Below are 21,573 nucleotides of genomic sequence, written 5' to 3'. Positions count from 1 at the left end.
GCTGAAGCTATTTCTAATGGCAGGGATTCAAGCGTCGACAAAAGGACCTGCTTCTTCCTTTCTCAATGCGGAGTAGAGTGTGACCAACATGCAATATTAGCCAGCAAATCCTTCGGCCCCCCTTTAGAGCCTAATCGTTCCTCATACATAACTCGTCTCATCCTCTTCCGTCTCCTCTCCTTCCATCCACCTCCTCTCCCCTTCGTCTAGATCACCTTCATCTCCATACCTGATTGATATCTGCACGTTATGGACATCTCAGCTCCCCTTTGTGCCGCCACCGCAGACGCAGCGTTCGGCCCTGTTGTCGACGCGGCATGTCGCGACGGCTTCGATCTCACCCTCGTCTTCGAGCAGTCCATCTTTGTCCTTGTTCCCGCGTCGCTGCTTGTCCTCGCGGCTCCGCTGCGACTTATGCAGCTGCGCAAGTCGTCGGTCAAAGTCACCGACAATGTGTCGCGAGCGATCAAACTGGTAAGCTGTCCGCCCTATATCCCGCTCATTCGAAGGGTCGTCACCATCCAAGATGCAGGAGATTGAGAATTAACAACATGCGTCTTCTCCACTCACCGCATCAGTCTGTCACAGCTTGTCTCGCAGCTCTTCGACTAGTCTTGGTCGCCCTCTGGGCAACTCACGATGGCCCTGCGCGTCTAAATGGCGTGTCTGTCGCCGCTGCAAGTGTCTCCTTTGCCTCGAGTCTCATGTCCTGTGCCCTCTCGTACTATGAACATGCGCGATCCCTTGGCCCCTCGTCGCTGCTGAATGTCTTCCTGCTCGTATCTCTGCTGCTCGATGCCGCTGTCTTACGAACCGTGTGGCTCTCCCTCTCCACGACGGTTGTCAGCACGGCCATCCAGGCTGTCCTCACGGCTTCTTTTGGTCTCAAGACGGCGCTGCTTGTGCTCGAGGCTAGAGAAAAGTCGGGCCACGTTGTTGGCCGGCAGACTCTGGCTCCTGAGGAGACTTCTGGTGTGTATAGCCGCGCAGTCTTTGCCTGGGTGGCTCCGCTGCTTCGGACTGGGTTCAGGCGTTTGCTTCAACCGGCCGACTTGTTCCCTCTGGACGAGAAGATGGGCGCTTCAGGGCTGAACGAGAGGTTTTGGTGGCACTGGCGAAAAGGTTGGTGCTTCTCCCCTCAAACCCCCTATTAGATAGCCGTAAAAGCAAATACAAATACCATGAACACAATAATTAAAACCGTAGAAGCTCAAAGAGCTGTAACTTGTCGAGCCTCGTCAAGTACGCCTTTACTAACTTGAACGGTTCCCATCTTCTATCCAGCATCTCCCTCGACCAAGGCGAATAAGCATCGCCTCATATTCTGCTGCATCATCAGTCTCCGCTCTGCCCTCATCTCCGTCATTGTCCCGCGGCTGGCCCTGCTTGCCTTTACCATCTGCCAGCCCCTGGTCCTGACGCGCTTTCTCGGCTTCCTCAACGACGAGACGCAGCCGGTCAACATTGGCTACGGGCTGCTTGGGGCTTACGGGCTGGTGTACTTGGGCATTGCGGCCACGCAGGCGCTCTACTGGCACCAGAATGGGCGGTGCGTGACGATGCTCAGGGGGGTTCTTGTTTCGGCCGTGTTTGCGAGAGTGACGGACGTGAGCGTCGCTGCGGCTGATGGTTCTGCTGCGTTGACTCTCATGTCTTCCGATGTAAGTCGACTCCCTCATAGCCGTTCCCTTCTTCTCCTGTCTGTCCGAGGTCTTCCTGCTTTGCTGATATCATGGACTCATCCCTTTGTCTGACAGGTGGATGTCATTGGCCGTGCTATGAGAGAAATCCACGAGTTCTGGGCAAATGCCCTCCAGATTGGCATTGCGACGTGGCTCTTGAGCAAGCAGATTGGATATGCCGCAGCAGGGCCCATCATCGTCTCTGTTCTTTCGCTGGTGGCGACCATGTTCGTTTCGCCGCTGGCGGGCAAGTATCAGGTCGGTTGGCTCGAGAAGACTCAGAGGCGAGTCGGTAAGTCATACATAACATTGACCTCGAGCCTCCCCTTTCTTCCCAAAGCTAAGCTCACCATACGATATGCAAGGTATAACGTCTGCCATGATCGGCCACATCAAAAGCATCAAAATGTCCGGCCTGTCAAAGCACCTCTTCACAACCATCGCCTCTCTTCGTGACCAAGAAATCACCGCCTCCAAGCCTTTCCGAGTCGTGGGAGCAGTGACCTCTTCCGTGGCCCAAATCCCGCTACTCCTCTCCCCGGTCCTGGCTTTTGCCATGTTTCAGGGCATCACGGCGGCGACGGGCGAAGTGCTTGATGCCACGCGCATGTTTGCTGCGCTCTCGTTGATTACGCTGCTTGCGCAGCCGTTGTTCTGGGTATTTGAGGTGGTGCTTGATCTGAGTGCTGCGCTTGGTGCGTTTGGCCGTATTCAAGCCTTTCTTGTCGAGGCTACGAGAGAGGAGTATCGGATTGTGGAAACGGCTGAAGTGCTCAGTTCTTCTGCCACCACTGGGGAAGACGCTGGTCTGATCGAGCTTCATACTCTGAGGCCTCGCACTACTCGCAATTTGTCACCGAATATTGCAAACACTTACACTACTGCTATTGAAGTTGAGGATGCTACGTTCGCCTGGTCGGCAGAACGCCAGGTCTTGAGCAACGTCAGCTTCTCTCTCAGCCGCGGCCAATTTGCGCTCCTTATCGGGCCTGTGGCATCTGGCAAGACGACTTTGCTCAAAGGACTCTTGGGAGAAGTTCCTCACTCCAGCGGGAGAGTCTTTTTGGCTAGCAGCCGCCTTTCTTGGTGTGAGCAGGCTCCTTGGATTCTAGTAAGTGATGACATCTCTATCGTTATGGAAGGTCAATTCAAGCTGAGTCTTTTACTTAGAATCAATCGATTCGGGAAAATATCATCGGATACTCTCATTTCAGCCAGGACTTGTACGATCAGACTGTCAAAGCGTGCGAACTCGAAGATGACTTTAGGCAGCTTCCTCAGGGCGACTTGACTGTCGTTGGCAGCAAGGGGCTTGCTCTCAGCGGTGGCCAGAAGCAGCGTGTAGTGAGTCTTTCCATTTCTCATGCATGTAGGAGCGGAGCAGCTGATGCTATACTTTCTTCCATGGCAAGGCTTTGGCGAGAGCCGTGTACTCTCGGCCGCGTATCGCATTGTTTGATGATGCCTTCAGTGGACTGGACAATGCCACCTCACAGCGGGTCTTCAAGAGTCTGTTCTCCTCCGCAGGACTATTTAGACGATGGGGAACTACCGTCGTTCTGGCTACACAGACTGGTATGCTCATCCTTGCTTCCAAGGCGCCTCGAACGTGCTAACGCTTTGGTCAAGTGGAATTCCTTACGTCGGCAGACCTCATCATAGCTCTGGGCCCCGACGGAACCATTACAGAGCAAGGATCCCTCGTGCAGCTCCAAGCCGCCGGCGGATATGTCCAGGCTTTGACGGCCAGTAAGCTCAGTACTGGAGAACCTAGCGCAGGTCCAGATGAGATCGTCTCAGAGTCTAGAGATCGTGATACCGCACCAAAAGTCGAATACAGGGCCAAAACAGCTGAGATCAAGGAGGACAAGCGCAGACAGCTCGGAGACTCGACGGTCTACAAGTATTACTTTGGTAGCATTGGAACGTTCTTCATTGTCACCCTGCTCGGCATCGAGATTGTCTGGGCTTTTCTTCAGAGCTTTCCAAGTACGTCGAGGCCCCAATCCCAGCTTATACAGCTGCCTTTTTTATCTTTGAGAACACTTGGTCAACTAATGCACTGCGCAGCTGTTTGGCTCAAGTTCTGGACGGATTCGAGTGACCAAGGAGGTGGCAACTCGGGTTACTATCTAGGAGTTTACGCTGCTTTGCAAATTATCGGCGTTCTTTGGTTTGCTCTACTGATATGGTAAGCGAAGCATATATCTCCAACGAAGTAAATAGACGTGGAAAGCATTGATGCTGACAGAAAGAGGTTTGTGCTCGTCGTCGTCGCAGCAAAGTCTGGAACATCTCTTCACCAAAGGCTGCTATCAGCAGTTGTCAAGTGAGAACACCCTCCAATCCCACATATGTATACTTGTTCATCTCATGCTCATCGATCTTAGCGCACCGCTGTCCCTCTTCGCATCGACCGATCTAGGAGCCATTACTACAAGGCGAGTAGCGAGTCTCCCCCCTTTATAAACTCTGACCTACTCACATGCGGCTCCAGATTCTCTCAGGACATCGGTATCCTGGATAACAACCTCCCCCTCGCCCTCGTCGTAACAATAGCAAGTCAGTACCACCCACTTACACCCCCTTATCTAACTAAACTAACTCGGGGAAATCTTTGAATCCAGGCTTCTTCGGTGTCCTCGCCAGAGCAGGCCTCCTCGCCGCCTCATCCTACTACGTCGCCATCAGCTTTCCCTTCCTCGCCGCCCTGTACTACTTCCTCCAGCGCGGCTACCTCCGAACCTCGCGCCAGCTCCGCCTCCTCGACCTCGAGGAGAAAGCCCCCGTGTACACGCAGTTCATGGAGACGCTCACGGGACTCTCCACCATCCGCGCCTTCGGATGGCAGAAGCAGGCCATTCTCAAGAACCACCAGCTCGTTGACCGGTCGCAGAAGCCGTTTTACCTGCTCATCATGGTCCAGCGATGGCTCGTCCTCGTCTTGGATCTCACTACCACCGCGTTGGCTCTTCTTATTGTCGGATTCTCCGTCAAGCTCCGAGGCTCTGTGTCCGTGGGACTTACGGGCGTGTCGCTCGTCCAGCTGATTTCCATGAGCGAGACGCTGAATATGCTCATCCAGTTCTGGACTTCAATCGAGACTTCCATTGGGGCTGTTGCTCGTATCAAGCAGTTTGCTGAAGAAACTCCTGACGAAAGCCTTCTAGGCGAGGATCGAGAGGTACCTGCTCATTGGCCAGACAGAGGACACATTGTCATCCGGGATCTGGAGGCATCGTATGACGAAAACGGTGGCATCAAGGCTCTTGATCGGGTTACCCTGGACGTGAAGCCCGGCGAAAAAGTAGGAATATGCGGGCGTACAGGCAGGTATGTTTCGATTGCGTCCCTCCTCCTTCGTCCAAACCTGCTTTACTTCTAACGTCGACTTACCCATCTTGTTTTTGTGTGGTAGCGGCAAATCATCCCTCCTCCTAGCCCTCCTCCGTCTCCTCGATCCATCCTCTGGCACTCTCACCATCGATGCCATCCCACTGAACACCATTCCCCGCGACGTCATTCGCTCTCGCCTCATCACCGTTACTCAAGACCAATTCGTCCTCCCGGGGACCATCCGCCAAAACATCGATCCATCAAATTCATATTCCGAAGAAGCCATCATCGTCGCCCTGCATGCAGTCAATCTCTGGACCGCCATCGACTCCAGGGGCGGTCTCAACGCTACCTTCGAAGAGGACATGCTAAGCCATGGACAGAAACAGCTGTTCTTCCTCGCGAGAGCTCTTCTGAAGAGAGATTGTGGGAAAGTCGTGCTCTTGGACGAAGCAAGCAGCAGGTAAAGCCGCAACTCCTACCATACTATCCTACAAATACCACGCCAGGATGCCATCAGACTAATCAAGGAGAATGAGCAGCTTGGATAAGGAAACAGAGCAAATGGTCCGTACGGCAATCAAAACGCACTTCCAATCCCATACTGTCATTTCCATCGCCCATCATTTGGACGCCATTCTCGATTTCGACCGCGTCGTGGTCATGGACAAGGGCCGCGTTGTTGAGGTTGGGTCGCCGCGAGCATTACTGCAGTCTGCTGGCAATGGAAAGTTTAAGGCTCTTTGGGAGGCAAATGGCCGCGGAGGGCTCGACTAAACATCATGCTGTGGTTGCCCCAGCCGAAGGGAAAAGACTTGAGCTACAACTGTCTTTTGAACAGCCTCCGATCATCATCTCTTAGAGGGAGACGAGCCGACATACTCGCTTAAGGTATAATTACATGACGCTCTACTAGCTCAACCTGGTAGGGATGAGTACTGAAACAAATCGAAAGAGAGAACGCCATGCCTGTGTCTATACATACTTCCAAACACTTTTAGAGATCCAGCCTATTTCTTTCCACTGTGATGATCCTGCCCTTTCCTGCCCGCATAGTCCTGATATACTTCTCTACACTAGCAGCCACATCTATAGCCTCTCTGTAAGCCATCAGCTCAGAAGGCAGAGCATCCTCGCCAGGTGTCCACCCAACGAGTATCCGGAGAAGCGTCACTTTCCCCCATGCCCCGACCCAGTCTACGTAATCATGGTCCGATTGCAGCATCAGGGCCTTGAACCACGGAGCGCACCCGGTGAGATCGAGAAACTCTAGTGCATAGAGGTTTCTGCTGAGCATCCTGAGCACCAACAGAGCCTCACTCCAATCATGGTCGATGGAGTGAGAATAGTAACTTGTCCCTCCGTACGCAATATTCTGGCCCTGTGGCGTGGCAACAGTGGAGCGGCGGGCTCGTGGCGTAAGAGTCGGATCGGGCCAATAGGCGAGGCTCAAATGGGTGACGGTGGTGAGCTTCGACGAAAGAGCCAGAAGCTGCCTCCATGAGGCTTCCGAGGCCAGCTGGGGGTCGAGAGCGAGCGACAGATGCGTCAAATTCGGTAAAAGAGCGCGCGGAGGACTAGGGACGCTCTCGCTCTCGTCCCAAGATTCCTGCGGCTCGCTCGCATCCTCTTGCTTCCTTGATGGAAACAACAGGTCGGAGGCGTCTTTGAGGGTCAGAGAACGACCCAAGGCACCCGACAGGTCCAGGTAATTGACTTCGGGGTTGACGGCGATGTGGTGCTCCGAGTGATGCTCGGAGAAATCATCGCCTTCCGCCTCCTCCAGGTCGTCTGGAGAAGGGAGTAGTATTAGTTTGAGATCGTCCACCGACAAGCCTCCCGGACTCGCAATGCCAATCCATCGAATGAGCGCAGATTTCAAATGTGCGGGTATATAAAACAGATAGTGCTGGTGATACACGCGGTGGATGTCCCAGTCAACAGCAACCCTCCTTAGAATAATGTCGATGAGACTCCGCGAAGCTGGCAGGTAAGTGCCTGGCAAGGCCGAATCAACAAGACCACACCGGCTCACGGTCGACCGCGACAATTGGCCCTGAGGATGCGTAGCGCCGCTCCTGGAAGCAACCCAGCTTCGTGGGGGAGGGGGGCCAGCTGGAAGGCGGCGGCCATTGTTGTCCAGCCTCTGCCTGTGTTGCCGCCTGGGTGCGGGGACTGGAGTGTCTGGGATCTGCAGTATCTCCCTGAGGGCTGGCGGCACGGATGGTGTGACGGGGGGCAGTTGTCGCGGCGCAGATGAATCCAGAGAGGCGTGCCGCAAGCTGGCCAGAAGCTCGTTGACGCTCCTCGGAGCCTTGCCTGCGGGGATGGCGGTCAGTATCCGTCAACAACCCGGCATCAAGCACAGGGAACGCCCGGATCGAGAGCACATGAGGCATGAGGCATGAGGGCAGCCGACGCACTCACCAGCTGCGTTGGACGAAGACCCGGGCGTCGGAGATGCCGTCGACGCTGGCTTGAAAGGCTTGAGATGCTGCCTTTTCTTAGGCATGCCAGGAAAGCCAGAACAACGTGTTTGTGTTACCGGAAGCTTGCAGGAACCAGGTCGCGAGTTGCGAGCCGCTCATATACTCGCTCACTACCTTTTGCCAACGATGACTCGACTCCAGGCTCCAGCAGTCGTTTGAAACCTGGAAGAGCCCCGCCGGCCGAAGCCTGAGGAGCCACAAGGCCGGACTAGGCCCGCTTCGCCCAAAGCCCATTGGCCTCTCTGTTCCGCCACCTCCCATCATGAGGTAAGCCCTCGATAGTGCTAGTGCAAGTACGAGTAGCAGCACCAAGGTATGTAATCTCGTTCGTCTTATACGGACAGCGCTCCGAGGGAGGAAAAGGGAGGGGGGGGGGCAGGAGACGGGCAGCAATTCCCGCCTCCTCCGTACGCGAAACTGACCGTTTGCTGCTGCTCTTCAAGAGCAAGCCCGGCTACCTGCATGCGCCACCACGGGTCTAGAAGTCCAACAGAAATCTGTTGTAAGTGGTGATGTCTCGTCGAGGCCGTGCCTCATATCCCTGTACGTGCCGTGTTGGTGTGCGGCGGTTTTACCTCCTGCGATGCCCTGTGCTGTTGCTTCTTACTCTCGACTCTAGCCGGGATAGCCCTCATCGATGCATGCGGAATCTCGAGCTTGAGTGGCCTTGCCTCAGCAGCCTAGGGCCCCTTCGGATTCACAAGTCATGAGAACAAAGCCACAGCTGCTCCCCGCGCTTCCCGCATGCTTCCTCCTTCCCGCCTCTGCCTCTGCGGACCTTGGCAACAAGGACCTGCGCATGTTCGCTCCGTGTTCTCCGTGGAGTCAGCCTCCAGCTGTAACGTGGCGATCCCGATTCCACAGGTTGCCCTGGTATTGCAGGAGGGAGGGCATGCATCCTAGACTCTCCTGCTTCTTGGCTGCCCTCATAGCTCCGCCAATCTGTGTCCAATTCTCTCCAGATATCCGAGAAAGTTGGTGTGTTGATTTACTAACAGCCGCGTTTGAGAGCCCAAACCGCCACTTGACCCGGCCATCGTGCTCTGTACTTGATATAGCTGCTTTTCTTTCGGGTATTGTTCATCGAACGGAGGCCGACTGTCAACTTTCGTCGTGTGTGAGATACGCAGTCGGCATCATACACGCACTCCATCGGCATATTGGCCTAGCAAAGACGCCAGGGGGAAACCCTGAGACTGTCCAATCCCGCAATAGGCTCAGCTTCAGTGACCACCTAGTGATATGCCCCGAACAAACATGGCTCCGATTTGCCCAACGTAGAGTTTGAAGCACCTGCGCGTCATTTCGTAGCTTAGGCTGTTTGGGCGAGTACCACAGCGTTGCTCAGGCCCGGAGGGTGGCATGTGCCTTCCGCTGAAATGGCGTGAGCGGGTTGGGTGCCTTATTCTTCGAAGCCAGTCGAGATGAATTGAGTCTTTGCCTGCAAGTTGCTGTGTCGTGACGTTGATGTCCAGACGACATGCCGTCCTGGAAGCCTTGATGACGATATGATGAAGATGAGGAAAGTAGCCAAGTCCATAGGCACACTCCCTTTGAGCCCTTGGTCACAGAGGCGCTGCTTCATGGCTTGGTGCCTTCGCCTTCAGTTGCCTTGCTCGAAATCCAATAGCGAATAAAGTTGAACTATCAAGTATAGAGAGCATCGTGAGCCAACTTGGTCGTGTGCCACCACCTTGCCCCTCAACACTTGATGGCCGTCTAGCGCTGAGTTGATGTACCTTATTGTAGGGTTAGTTTGAAGCAAGGAACGTATACCTGAACCGAGCCCAGCCAACGGTAGAGAGCAGATGCCCCATTACCCCCGGGCAAAGAGCTCGTCATTGTATCACTTGCCTCATCGGCTACGTGGGACCGTGAGGCTAAGTAGCCCGATGTGGTAACGCGAAGCGAGCAAACATGGGAGTCAGGAGATGGTCAAAGGGTCCTAAGTGACGCGAACGGCTTTAGAAATGCCCCAGCTGTCAAGTCATATCTCGACATATCAATATGATGAAGATGGTCCATGTTGCGGCATGGTCAGAGAGCTGGATCGGCATAGCCGATAGCAAATTTTCAAACTTCGGCCGGAGCTAGGCAGCTATCGTCATGCTCTCTCCCTTCAGGCATCCATACAGCATCGCCACCAACGTACCCGACATCTCCTAGCTCGAGCCAAACACTAATGGCAATGCAGCTGGGACCTTGGGCAATGAAGCTGCCTTGGCTCAGCTCCTCGCCGGGTGTATATGTAGGAAAGAGGTAAGTTCTCGCATAGATGACAACAATGTACGACATACCGCCAACATACAGCGGCCAAAAATTGCGCCAAGGGCAGAAAGGGGGGAGAAGAAAGAGGGGGCCTCTCTTCAGCTTGGGACGTCTGATGTTTTTCCGGCTAGACATGTCAACCTTTGCCCTGATAGTGAGTGGTGAAGATAAGAGCAGTAACCTGAGCGTAAGTACAATATCGTGATAATGGAAGAACATGAGTTGCTCGTTATACAGCAGCTTCATAATATGGAACTTTGAAAAATGGCGGCATATATGCTGGTGTCGTATGCGATACCAGGGGCTTTGGAAAAGCGTTTTCGGAACACTTGGCTAATCAATATGCGTTCCTCTCCACAAATCAACTGTGACCTCCTTATCAAAGGTTCAAGTTGCAATATCGAATACGACCTTTGTCCTCAAGGAACGACCAGGTTCTCGCAGATGAATGATCAGCAATGAGTGCTTTGGCTTGGCACAGTCTGAGAGAAGGCTTGCTTGAGGGGGTGACTTGCCGCGGGAAACTCTATTGTTAGAATGGGGATGCTCTCAGGCTGCAGGATCCCCGCGACTGAATCACGGTTTGATCCTATAACCTATAACAGCTTAGCCATACTTTGAGCGTAGAAAATGTGTGGATGGGGGTATCCCGCCATAGAAAACTTGCTCATCCATAACGATGCTTGAATCATGTCCACGTGCAGTCGGGGCGTGGAGTTGCTAACCTGCCATCGTAGACCTTACGTTGCTGCCGCAGACGAAGTAGCTCGAGGTAGCCCATGAAGGCCTTCGGGGGGGTAAAGAGAGATAAAACATCACTTGGCATAGCCCATGCCTTCCAAACACGTTGCCAACCTGGGCTGCCCTGCAAAGGGGGGCTACATCATATCATGTGCGTAGCCGGGGTGGAGAGGAAAAGACGTGGACGCAAGGCCTCAATCCTTTGTGGTGCTGACGTAGCAATCGGCACGAGAGCAAGGCAGACAGACATGAAACTTTAGGATATGGCCGAGCAGACGGCCTGGGAGCAGCAATCCTCCGCCATGCGGAGTCCCATGCTGGTTGCCGGCTGTCGCAGAGACGCCTCCATCTGCTAGCCTCGCCTTGTTCCAACTGGGGGGCGTCTGGTAGAGCTCAGCATTTACCATCACTGGGAGCCGAAGAACGGAGCAGCGAGGAGGCAGTGAAGGACGGTAAAGGCAGCGAGAGAACCCAGGTCGAATCATCGTAAAGAGCGGGTGCGTGTGTGCGTCAGCTTGTCTCTGCTGGCACACAACTGTGCGTAGTCCGCCGGAGAGCGCATCCGGGTGACTGGAGTGAAGGAAACTGGTTGGGTGCACCAATGTTAGAACCAAGTACGGTGTTACGACAAATTGTCTCACTTGCAGTCACCAGAAAGAGGCACTGGTCATGGATCTGATCTGTGGCCGCACCAGCAGGCTGAACGAGGAGCGTTGATAGTGTCGGCCGACGAGTTTGTGTGCGACCGCGGGAGCTTGGAGCATGGATGATGGCATCACTAGCTCCTTTGCTGATGAGGCCTGCGTTGGGTGACTTGGCGACAGGGGCGTGAGGCTTTCCCGACCTTGCCATATGCCCAGTTCCCAGAGGCCATCCCGAGGCCTACGCCCCCCTTTCAGTGGTGTGAGTCGAGCTGCAGCGGCGAGTGCGTACTTTTGGGATGCAAATCATGAACTGCTAATACGGGCGTAGAGATGAGTTACATCATTGCCGGTGTCCGTGTCTGGAAGATGGTAGCTTTGATGCTGAGGTGTCTGCTTCCCTTTGGCCTGTGCATTATTTGTCTGTGATGCAGCTTGTAGGGGGAGGTCTCAGAAGGTTTAAGCTGTTCGAGGACAGTTACATGCATGGAGTACCTAGTACCTGAATCTCGCAACATGGTTCCATGGTTCCTGCCTCTGCGCAACGTGCAGTATCGATAACCTCGAACGTTCCGGTAAAGGTACATGATGCACAGCGTCGACTGCGTGTAGGGTACCTCGATATTCCGTCCAGATCAACGGCGCCCCGGTGTAGCTCGCCGCACGCGCTGCTCATCATCTGGTACCACCGAGTGCCTGCCAATCTCGGTGAGCGCCTGGCGCCTGTCCATTCATGATCAACGAACCGCCCCTCTTCTCCAGATGCCCTGCCCTCCTCCTCCCTGTAACAACCCCTGTACCTACCTAATAGGAGCTGTGACCTCTGTGACCGAGGTCCTGTAGGTCCCATCCCTATGCACTTTTACACAGCTTGGAGTTCCATCGAGCATCTCACCTATGGAGCACTGCAACAAACCCGCATGGGCGCTAGCCTCAACTGCTCCGTTCCAGCCTTGAAGCTGGAGCCCTGCGAGCGCTTTTCCAGGGCCAGCTCCAGCGACATGGGGGCCTGTCTATCGCGTGCGGCTCCATTGGATGGGACGGGAACTCCCTCAGAAGAGCAATCCAAGAAACGCGCAGCAGCCAATGGGGTGGACAAGGCGTAACTATGGTCGACCACCTCCCGCCTCTCAGGGTAGAAAACCTCCGTGAGCTTCCCTTGCCGTCTGCAACGACCGCCTTCCGGGTACCTGGAGCACGCCATGGGTCGTCGTCCTCTGCTCCTAGCCCCTGCTGGATGCTCTGGACTTTCTGAACGCTCTCGCAGCTCCCCCCTGCTCACCGGTTGCAGGCACGATACGGCGCTCTGAACGTGATGGAGACGACAGAGACAATCGGGCAAATCAGCGCCTGAGGCCGAGAGATGGAACAGCCGATGAGCATGCAAGCAGTTGCCGCGGCAGCATCAACCAGCCGCCACACGTCCGAGCGTGAGACAAGCATTCTCAGCCGGCAGCTCCAGGGCCTGGCAGGCCTCTCAGATCTCGCCGGGATTCAAGCCCGGCTCTGGCTGGGCCTCGCTGGATGGCCGACAGGGAACGAGGATCATGTATGAAAGGGACGATAATGATGACGCGGTCGAGGACGAAAACTGCAGTAACAAGACATGGGACACCTGGGATCTGAGCCACGGCCGGACCCCTTCCGTGTTGGCCTCTGGCACGCGATGCAGCGGCGGCGGCGGCGGCGGCAGCAGCAGCATCAACGACAGCAATCCGAAGTTTGTTACTCGTCGCCTTCACCCGACTGGCAACAATGCTGAAGCAGAGGCGGCCCCCAATCCTGTGTTACCCATCTGCTGCCTTCGGCTTACACGGCCAGAAGGGGTGGCGTGAACAATGCAAAACAATGCAAAACGTCCACTGGCTTTGCGTGCTGCCTTGTGCTTGGAGACGATAGCACACGAGCTGTCCAGTCCAGATGCCATACCAAAGGTTGGCACGTCCTGTTCGTATCGAGATGGGAAATGCGGAATCACAGTTGCGATTGGTCACCTCGTACAGAGATCTATCTGATCTCTTTTCCGTGTGCCCTCCCTCATCATGGCCCTGGCAATTGAAGCTCTCTGCTGAACACTACAACCGCTCTTGAAAATGCCGTCGATCAACGCTCCCAACTTCCTGTCACGTCCGCTGGGCTATCTACGTCGCCAAATGGCATGTTTCTCCGAAGCTGCCTGAGCTCTCAGCAACGGGCCGATCCGACCTAGCTATAAGCGCCTCGTTCTGGCATATCTCCAACTGTTGTTGCTTTGTTTGATCTCACAGGCTGGTTTGTGGCATCATGCGGCGCCCTGCTCTCATCCAAGCGCACCTTTTGTGTGCTTAGAACCATCCCCTCCCCCAGGCAGTTGATCAGATCTGCAGGGCGCAACGACTTTGCTCCCATATACTGTCGCTGCCCTGGTCTGTTAGAAAGTTACACGGACAAATAGTGCCTGCGCGGCTTCCTAACAGTCCCATTGGAGAGAGCCCGATGGCCTGCAGCCCTGAGCCTTGCTTGCCTCTTCATCTCTCTTCTCTCCGTTCTCGGATCGGCTGATCAGAGACGGTAAAGCCTACCTTGCTCGGGTAGATCGTCTCGCCATTGGTCCCTATCACCGATGCGTGGCCATTTGGTGTGCTAAAAACAGATGCTTCGCGGGCAAGCTGGCCCCTTTCGTCGAGTTTGCAGTGGCCGCGGCTTCCGAGCCAAGGATTTGCGGTTCATCAACCTCACACGCCATCACCATCATGGTCTTTCATATTGGGCCTCTGACAGTGTGTCAAACTATGGACTGCCTGACGGGAGCCAACTGCTTGCTGTGAAAGCTGGGGAGAGATGAAACGGCAGTGCTCAGACTCACGTGTCTGCAACATGATCTTGACAACCATGGCTATCCAAGCTGTGGTACCCGTTCCAGTGACAAGACAAGTACATCTACGCCGTACTTGAGCCAAGGTGCAAGACAAGGCCCGAAGCCACGCCGTATTTGAGAGGGGAGACGCTCTCTGCTCATCTGCCGATTCCTAGGACGAGTGGACCAGCTCGACTACGTGGCACAATGCAAGTAAACGGGATGCTGGGCTAAATATACGATCTCGATAGTCCTCCACAACAACAGCAAACCGCCGTGCGCCAGCCCGCTGATGGCTGTTGCAGGTTTATCACTACTGGGAGCAGCTGTGCACCTTGAGCTGGTATGGGCCATCTCGTGGGGGCTTTGGTGCATCTCGAGCTTGGCTTGTGCCTTTCCCCTGACTGGTTGGAGGCTGATCCGACTTTCCTCCTTCAACACAATTGCAATCGCATGCACTCACCCGTTTCTTGGCGTCGACGCCTCCAGTCAAGATCTCCTTCTCAACAAGAGGTCCACTCAAGAGCGCATTGTAGGCGGATACATGGGTGTCTGGATGCTTGCATATCTAGTTCCTTGGAAGGGGGGAGGGGTGTGCGCGAACAACTCAGCAGGCAACTTATTCCAGGTGAACTGGGGCCGGGAAAACAAACTTGACAGCCCTTGATGCAATGGCGGCCAGCTAGAGAGCGCCTTCGGACCTTCCCCTCAAGATCAACCGCCTATTCTGAGGCCATGGAAGCGAATTGCTTCGGCTTCCGGGATTGTGTAGCACGCACCCCCATTTCCTACATGACCTGATCGCAAATGAGGTCGACGGCCAAGTTATGCTCTCTGTAGTAGGAACGGGTCGCTTCCCCGGTTCCGCGACGAGATTCAGAGTCTCTGTTTGGCTGGGGTCGCGAGGTGCGTGAAGCTCCTTGGGCATGGCTCTCCGACTCCCGCGGCTTCTTGCTTTGTCCTGTAACTGAGAAACCCCTTAGCTTCACGCGGCCAGTGAGCTCCTTCAAGGACATTTTATCCCCACGATAGCCAGTCATATGCTTTATCAAGATCCACAGCTTGTACATACACCACCCGCTTCGCCCAGGCCAAGTCGACGTTCTGATATAGACGCCTTGGAAGAGCCAGGAGACAATGAGGGAGATTAGGGGGAGGGGAGAGAAAGGGCCTGTCTTTTCATCTCTCCACACCATTTCCAGTTGAGTCCTTAGACCCTGTCTCAGCAGCCACACGATAAAAGCCTACTTTAAGCTGCCCAGCCTAATCCAGTCTCCAAACCCGGACTCTCTATTCGAGCCCTTCCGAGCTGCCTTTATAAAACCTTGAGAACGCTCATCCTGACTCGTCTCCCCTTCCTCTTCCTTTTCATATTGTGGCATTCGTCAACTACCTCGCAGCGGCTGTCCTGTTCACATCACCTCTTGTGTTGGATTCACCGTTGTCGAATCACCTGTAGCCGTCTCCATCTCGATTACATCGGGGCACTTCCCCCCCCCCCCCCCCCGATTCACTGTCGTTTATCCTCACTCAACCACCTTCAGCACTGTCGCCTCCATTCATACAACTTCGTGAACGAATAGGGCACCTCTACAACAAGCAGCGGTAGCCAACGAGCTTGCCACATCCATCGACCATCCTGAGATAGGAGACTGACAGCAGGTGAGTCTTTTCCTTTACCACCTTTTTTTTCTTTCTTCTCTAGTGACTGCATGGCAATGGCAGCCACTCTTGCATATCAACGCCGCGGCACCGGCCAGCTGAATGGATTGACAACATCCACGCAGCTGTGACAGTATCTGCTGAGATGGGCTTCTACTACCTGTATATGGCAATACGGCGAACTCACCGGCGGAAGCCTGATGCCATTGGCGCAAGAGGCTAATCACGAGAGCATTTCCTCTCTCGAGTCGTGCTTTTGACAACTTCTTTCCTCTGCTTGTCGCTTGATATTATCTGATTGCCAGCTGGTGAGTGCCTCTCATCGTTTCCAAGTCGCCGATTTACCTTGCAAATATTAGCATTGTCTCTGAATTCCTTGGGAGATCTGTTGCTAATCATCTCTGTCCTCTTCTCGTAGCAATGTTAGAAGGCTGACCGGTCCGTTATCGACAGAGACATAAATCGAAGGATCGATCTTCTGAGGCTCGCCGACGACATACATGAAGGATCGAGTGAAAAGCCTTCCGACAAGGATACGATCCATCTCACTTCTTATTGGCAGCAACCGTTCTCAGGAGCTCAGGCTGCCCGGCTGTTGCTGATTCAATCTCGCCTCCACTACGACCACTTTCACATTCCTTCAGCCTTCTCATCCGAATTCTGGCCTTGGTTCGCGGTGATCCATTTCCGCCAGAAAACACAACGTATGCATTCTCAGCAGCAAAAGGTATCCCAATCTCTTGCTCTCGTTTTCTTCTCTCCCCGTTCTTTTCTTGTTCAAGGCCCTTCGTACCCCGAGCAGCAAATCACTGTGACAGACTGGCGAAGCCGAGCTTCAACTGCTGGCGATTTGCCATTTCCAAGATAACAAAGATGGACGTGCTATCACCGGCGTACACGAGCCGAGATGGCAGCTTATTTCATGACGAGGTACGTCCAACTGGGTATGCAGTTCTTTTGTCATAGGTTCGCTCCCCTGTCAGAGTTGCTGCTATTTTACCCATGTGCGGCGCCGCATTCTGCGCACCCTTGTCAAGGCTGTCAAGGATGTAAAGAGGAGGGGCGTGCAAAGAGATGCTCGACATCGCTATCACTTGTCGTAAGATCTTTGATTTCGGCACCATACCGTATGCACAAGACACAAATCAGATGCAGACTCCCCCTCCCTCCCACGACTGGTTTCTGTTCTGTGTAACCAGCCAGCCCCATCCACGTCCCCCCAGCACTGCCTGGCATCCTGCTTCCGATGTGTTTTTTTCACTGCCATTGCACAGCTTCCGAGTACTGCACGGAGACTGAGAAGTATCTCAAAGTACCCATCCTGTACTCGTACCTTGCGCTTCGAAAGCTGTGCCACCAACGCACCCACCCGCACCCCCCTCCCACCCCCCTTCTCTCTCTCTCTCTGATCCAATGTCGTCGTTTCAATGCCAGGAGTATGGTTACTAATGTATCGTTTCTATCGCCCCTAGGCCTCTACGCAATAGCCATTTATCATGTTTTCGAGGATGCTCTGCTTGTAGCTGATGGGAATGCGGCATCGCATCAGAAACAAACTCCAAAGCCTGGCCCCAGATCTTTCCCCCCTCTCACCCGCTTGCATCGTACCTCGAGGAAAACGTCTATATATGTGCATATATCTGGATACCTGATCTAGAATTGGATGCTAATGGTTCTTCATGCTCTAGGATTACGACTCTTCGTCACCAGCTTGCGCAGAGCTGGATTATCTCGATATAAACTCCCAGCCAGGCGACATGAGGTGAGTCTTGCCTACCACACACCCACATCTTGTCATCGTCCCTTGTTGGTCCACCCAGACTGCCCCGGCTTTAGAACCGCTGCCCATCCGGAAAATCTTGTCCTCACTTAGATTACCTGCGATGGAGCCCGCGGGCCTCTGGTCTGGCACTCGAGGTTGCACCTAAGACTTGTGCTCACATAGGACGTCCTCTGCCGCTCGATATGGAGTCGTGCATTGGGCCTGTGCTACCATCCATGCTGGCAGCAGGTATAACCAGACCTTCTGGCCTGGTTGTATTACTCGACCTGCTGGTTCATCAATAGGCCTCTTCTTTTGCACCATTTGCTCTGTTGCCCTCTCTTCCCTTGTGCCCTTTGTCAATAACCCTGCCATTTCGTTATATGTTTAAAGAAAAAAAAAAAGGCCCCTTCCTCCTCCTCTTCATCTTCTATTCCTCTCAAATCTTGTCGTTGAACATCGTGTCCCTAACGGCAAACGTCAGGTATACGCAAGAAGCCAACGCGTCGGCTCTGGCAATAGAGCCTTCGCAACCCCCGGCGCTTCTAAGCATCTACCACCCTACGGCTCTCGCGGCAACCACACAGTACTCTCAAGACAGCGGTGCCTTCTACCAGCCGGTGTCTCAAGTATTCCAAGGCTTAGATGTCAGGTCTCGCCTGAACTCCAAGTAAGTGGTTCCAGAGACCCCTAGGTGCACGACATGGCAGCGGCGGCGGTGATGCGCGCAAAGGATCGCTGCCGGGGATAAATCGTATTACTATACGAAGTATACTTGACCAATTTTTTTAACAGCTGATGCAGCTACAACAGCACCGCGCCCTCAACTGGTATGGCGCAGGCTCATCAGCAGCACCGCAACACTGTATTGCCGCATCTGGCAGCGCAAGTAAGCACCAGAGAGCAATACTCTACCACCACGCCCTCATTTCGGAGGGCTTCGGAGCACCCTGTCAGGTCTCCGTCATTTCCGGGTGTGCATATGCGCCGCGTGCCACTGTCGCCAGACCATAGCCCACTCAACTCCTATGTCGCCCCGGCCGGGAGGATGGACGCTGGCCAGTTTCAAAACAGACCCTCCGCAACTGCAGTGCCTCCCCTCATGTCCGTCCAGACGTCCGGCTCTCTCCAGTATGAGAACGGGACGCCCATCAAGGTCGATATCACGGGCACAGTCGACAAAGGGTTCTTCCTGGCCGAGGGCGAGTGGACTTGCTACCGCCGCAACTACATGACCTGCGCGTGCTCATATTCGCTGCATCCGCACTATCCCAGCACTATCGTGCACTTTGTCCCCCAAGGGTCATCCCAACCCTACCAAGTCTACGGGCTCTACATGTCAATATCTGCCGTCGTGGCGGACAATGACCAGCAGACCATCGAGCTTGTCCAGCACACCCCCAAGAGAGACAAAGGACCCACGTCCAAACCCGAAAAGGTTCTGCTGCTGCCCAAGAACTCGGTACCGTCGCACCATGTTGGCATGTACAACGACAACTCGAGCGCATCCGGTGCCAGGGCAGTGTACCAAGATGGCTACAGCGGCCAGGGGGGCGGCCAACCTCCGACTGAGCATACGTTTGAACGCATCCAGTTCAAGCAGGCCACCCAGAACAATGGCAAACGGCGGGCTGCGCAGCAATACTACCATCTCATGGTCGAGCTGTGGGCTGACCTTGGCTCGTCTACCCCCGACAAGTTTGTCAAGATTGCGTACAGAAAGTCGGAGAAGATGATTGTCCGTGGCCGCTCCCCCGGCCATTACCAGAATGAAAAACGACGCAGCCACAGCGGCGGTCCTGGAGGTTCTTCCGGGACGCTGGGGAGCTACGGGGCCTTGGGAATCTCCGACTTTTCTCATTCGAGTCTCCTCGGGGGAGGCAGCACGTACACTAGTTCCTACGACCCTAGGGGCTCGGTGTACGGGACACCCAGGAGCCATGACGTTCCCGCCGAAAACACCATGTCTTCCGAGGATGACAAGTCGATTGGTAACAACAAGGGCTACTTATACTACCCCGGGTCCATGTATGATGGCTCACAGTCGCGACCTCTTGAGATGTTTGCCTCGCGCAACGACCAAGAGACTCCGCCGGCGCAATCGTCTACTGACACCAAGGTGAAGAGCGAGTATGACATGACGCCTCGCGTTTTCCAGCCGCCGCTGGAGAATCGTCGCCCGCCGGGACCGTTCGAAGGAAGAACTACCTCGGGCGGTTACTACCCTACTATCTTGTCTTCCCCTAGCACAAGCTTGACATTGTGAATGTGGCGCTACAGGGAATGGAGTGCACAATGGTTCTGCAGCATTTGGGTTCATTTGGTGACAGGAAGACGAAAGAGAAAAAGAACAAAGCGCATTTGCTCGGCAAAAAGAGTTACGGGAAGAAACTGCTGCAAAGAATGATTTAGGGATCAGGCGATCAAAAGCGACATTTGATTTGGATTATGGGCTTGGGATCAGGAAACAACATGGGAGTTAACACGGAACTATACGTGACTGGAAAGGCCGCAGGGCTCATGTCGATAGCTGCATCGCTGCGGCATTCCAGGACACATGCATGAATGCTACGGCCTGTGGGAAAAGAAATCGTTATTTGCTTGGAAATAGAGTCATGCTTCTAGCATCTCGCCTTGGCTGTTGGGTGGCCGAGGTGGGTTTGACCTTATGGGCTGGAAATCGGCGGCAACGCTTGGGACAGCAGGACTGGGAATGACGATGGTGCGAGGACTCGGGATTCCACGATGCACTCTCTCAGATTGTCCTTTCTTTTGTTATCGTTTCCTCTCTTTCACTCTCCTTCTTTTCTTTTCATTCTATCCTTTGTTACTATGGTCGTTTTTCCCATGTAATTCTTGGCTGTTTTGATCAATCTACTTATACCTACCTTTGGTCCTCCTTTTCTTTCCACTTCGTGTTGTGTGAACGGCCGTTCTTCTTCTTCTTCTTCTTCCTCTTCTTTTTTTTTTTTTTTTTTTTTTTTTTTTTTTTTTTTTTTTTTTTTTTTTTTTTTTTTTTTTTTTTTTTTTTTTTTTTTTTTTTTTTTTTTTTTTTTTTTTTTTTTTTTTTTTTTTTTTTTTTTTTTTTTTTTTTTTTTTTTTTTTTTTTTTTTTTTTTTTTTTTTTTTTTTTTTTTTTTTTTTTTTTTTTTTTTTTTTTTTTTTTTTTTTTTTTTTTTTTTTTTTTTTTTTTTTTTTTTTTTTTTTGCACTTCGAAATGACGCAAAGAGTGCCAGGGCTTCGAGATTGTCGGCCGGGGCATCTCTTCGTCTTTTCCTCCTTCTCTTCTTGACGATATTTATCGTTTGGACTCAATTGCTTTTACTTCCCCCCTTTCGAACGTCCGCTGTTGCTGCTTGTTTGGCGTTGTCCATTCTTTGACATATTGCTGTTTCGATGCACCCGAGACAAATCCGCCGATGTTGCGGCTTGCTGTGAGATCCTGCAGACTTTCGCGAATCACACCGGGTACCAGGGTCTGATGAAAATCAAAGCAGGGGAGCCATGCATATTGGCAGAAGCAGGGCTTCGCATTGGCCGAGCAACACTCCATATCTGTGTGCCACCACGGCCGGTCTGCGCGTCTCTTACTCTCTCGCATGGGATCTCTGTTCTTTTCCTTCAAACGGTTCAATCCTATTTTATGAGAATGCAACATAATAATTTCACGGTATAATCTCGCTGTGCCTGCTGGATGACCGCCACTCAGGGCCCTTGGGAGAGGGCATCGTTGTCCCAACCCGTCCTAAACGATATTGCCACAGCCGGATTTCTTACTCTCACTGGAATGTTGGAGGTTACCCCCTCTCGGTGAGATTCGGGTTGTCTTTCCTTTTCATGGACGGCAAAACAACAGTGCTCGCAGCAGTTTTGAACGAGCTTGGCTCCGGGGCCACCGAAAGGCACACAAAAAGGGGGGCAGCGTATAAACACATACATTATGCTAACGCAACATAACATGCAGATGCAGTCCACAACCAGCCAAGCGCGAGGCTTCCTCGTGGCTGTTTCGTGATTTCCGTCAAAGCTACACGCTATTGATGCAAAAGTCCAAGCATGGCGTCTGCCGCCGTTCCATCAGCCGAAGCCACAAGCGAGCGACGAATGCCCACGACCAGTCAGACAGCAATAAAGAGCCGCGGGGCGGGTACTTGACC

At 53.5% G+C, this 21,573-nt stretch overlaps 5 protein-coding genes across 5 annotated transcripts; 3 read left to right on the top strand and 2 right to left on the bottom strand.

Moving 5' to 3' along the window:
- Positions 1–249: 249 nt before the first annotated feature.
- Positions 250–5,795, top strand: CCMA1212_004532 (Metal resistance protein YCF1; the record flags this gene model as incomplete). Its single annotated transcript, XM_073701830.1, has 14 exons — positions 250–474; positions 579–1,122; positions 1,285–1,661; positions 1,758–1,974; positions 2,048–2,793; positions 2,853–3,026; positions 3,095–3,257; positions 3,312–3,671; positions 3,753–3,873; positions 3,940–4,011; positions 4,180–4,244; positions 4,310–5,015; positions 5,101–5,481; positions 5,561–5,795. 14 exons carry the CDS (start codon positions 250–252, stop codon positions 5,793–5,795), a joined length of 4,386 nt encoding a protein of 1,461 aa, XP_073559741.1.
- Positions 5,796–6,015: 220 nt separating this feature from the next.
- Positions 6,016–7,530, bottom strand: CCMA1212_004531 (uncharacterized protein; the record flags this gene model as incomplete). The annotated part of the gene is made up of 2 exons (XM_073701829.1): positions 6,016–7,337; positions 7,446–7,530. The coding sequence occupies 2 exons, from the start codon at positions 7,528–7,530 to the stop codon at positions 6,016–6,018; spliced, it is 1,407 nt and encodes a 468-aa protein (XP_073559740.1).
- A 3,496-nt stretch (positions 7,531–11,026) lies between these two features.
- Positions 11,027–11,368, bottom strand: CCMA1212_004530 (uncharacterized protein; the record flags this gene model as incomplete). The annotated part of the gene is made up of 1 exon (XM_073701828.1): positions 11,027–11,368. The coding sequence occupies one exon, from the start codon at positions 11,366–11,368 to the stop codon at positions 11,027–11,029; it is 342 nt and encodes a 113-aa protein (XP_073559739.1).
- A 643-nt stretch (positions 11,369–12,011) lies between these two features.
- Positions 12,012–12,992, top strand: CCMA1212_004529 (uncharacterized protein; the record flags this gene model as incomplete). The annotated part of the gene is made up of 2 exons (XM_073701827.1): positions 12,012–12,259; positions 12,614–12,992. 2 exons carry the CDS (start codon positions 12,012–12,014, stop codon positions 12,990–12,992), a joined length of 627 nt encoding a protein of 208 aa, XP_073559357.1.
- Positions 12,993–17,412: 4,420 nt separating this feature from the next.
- On the top strand, positions 17,413–19,683 carry CCMA1212_004528 (uncharacterized protein; the record flags this gene model as incomplete). The annotated part of the gene is made up of 4 exons (XM_073701826.1): positions 17,413–17,417; positions 17,601–17,692; positions 17,823–18,087; positions 18,222–19,683. The coding sequence occupies 4 exons, from the start codon at positions 17,413–17,415 to the stop codon at positions 19,681–19,683; spliced, it is 1,824 nt and encodes a 607-aa protein (XP_073559358.1).
- Positions 19,684–21,573: the final 1,890 nt, after the last annotated feature.

The sequence above is a fragment of the Trichoderma ghanense genome (assembly GCF_004382785.1).
Source record: "Trichoderma ghanense strain CCMA-1212 chromosome Unknown scaffold_4, whole genome shotgun sequence".
Classification (NCBI taxonomy): Eukaryota; Fungi; Ascomycota; class Sordariomycetes; order Hypocreales; family Hypocreaceae; genus Trichoderma; species Trichoderma ghanense.
Note: the sequence above shows the minus strand (reverse complement) of the source record. Positions and strands in the feature narration are given on the sequence as shown.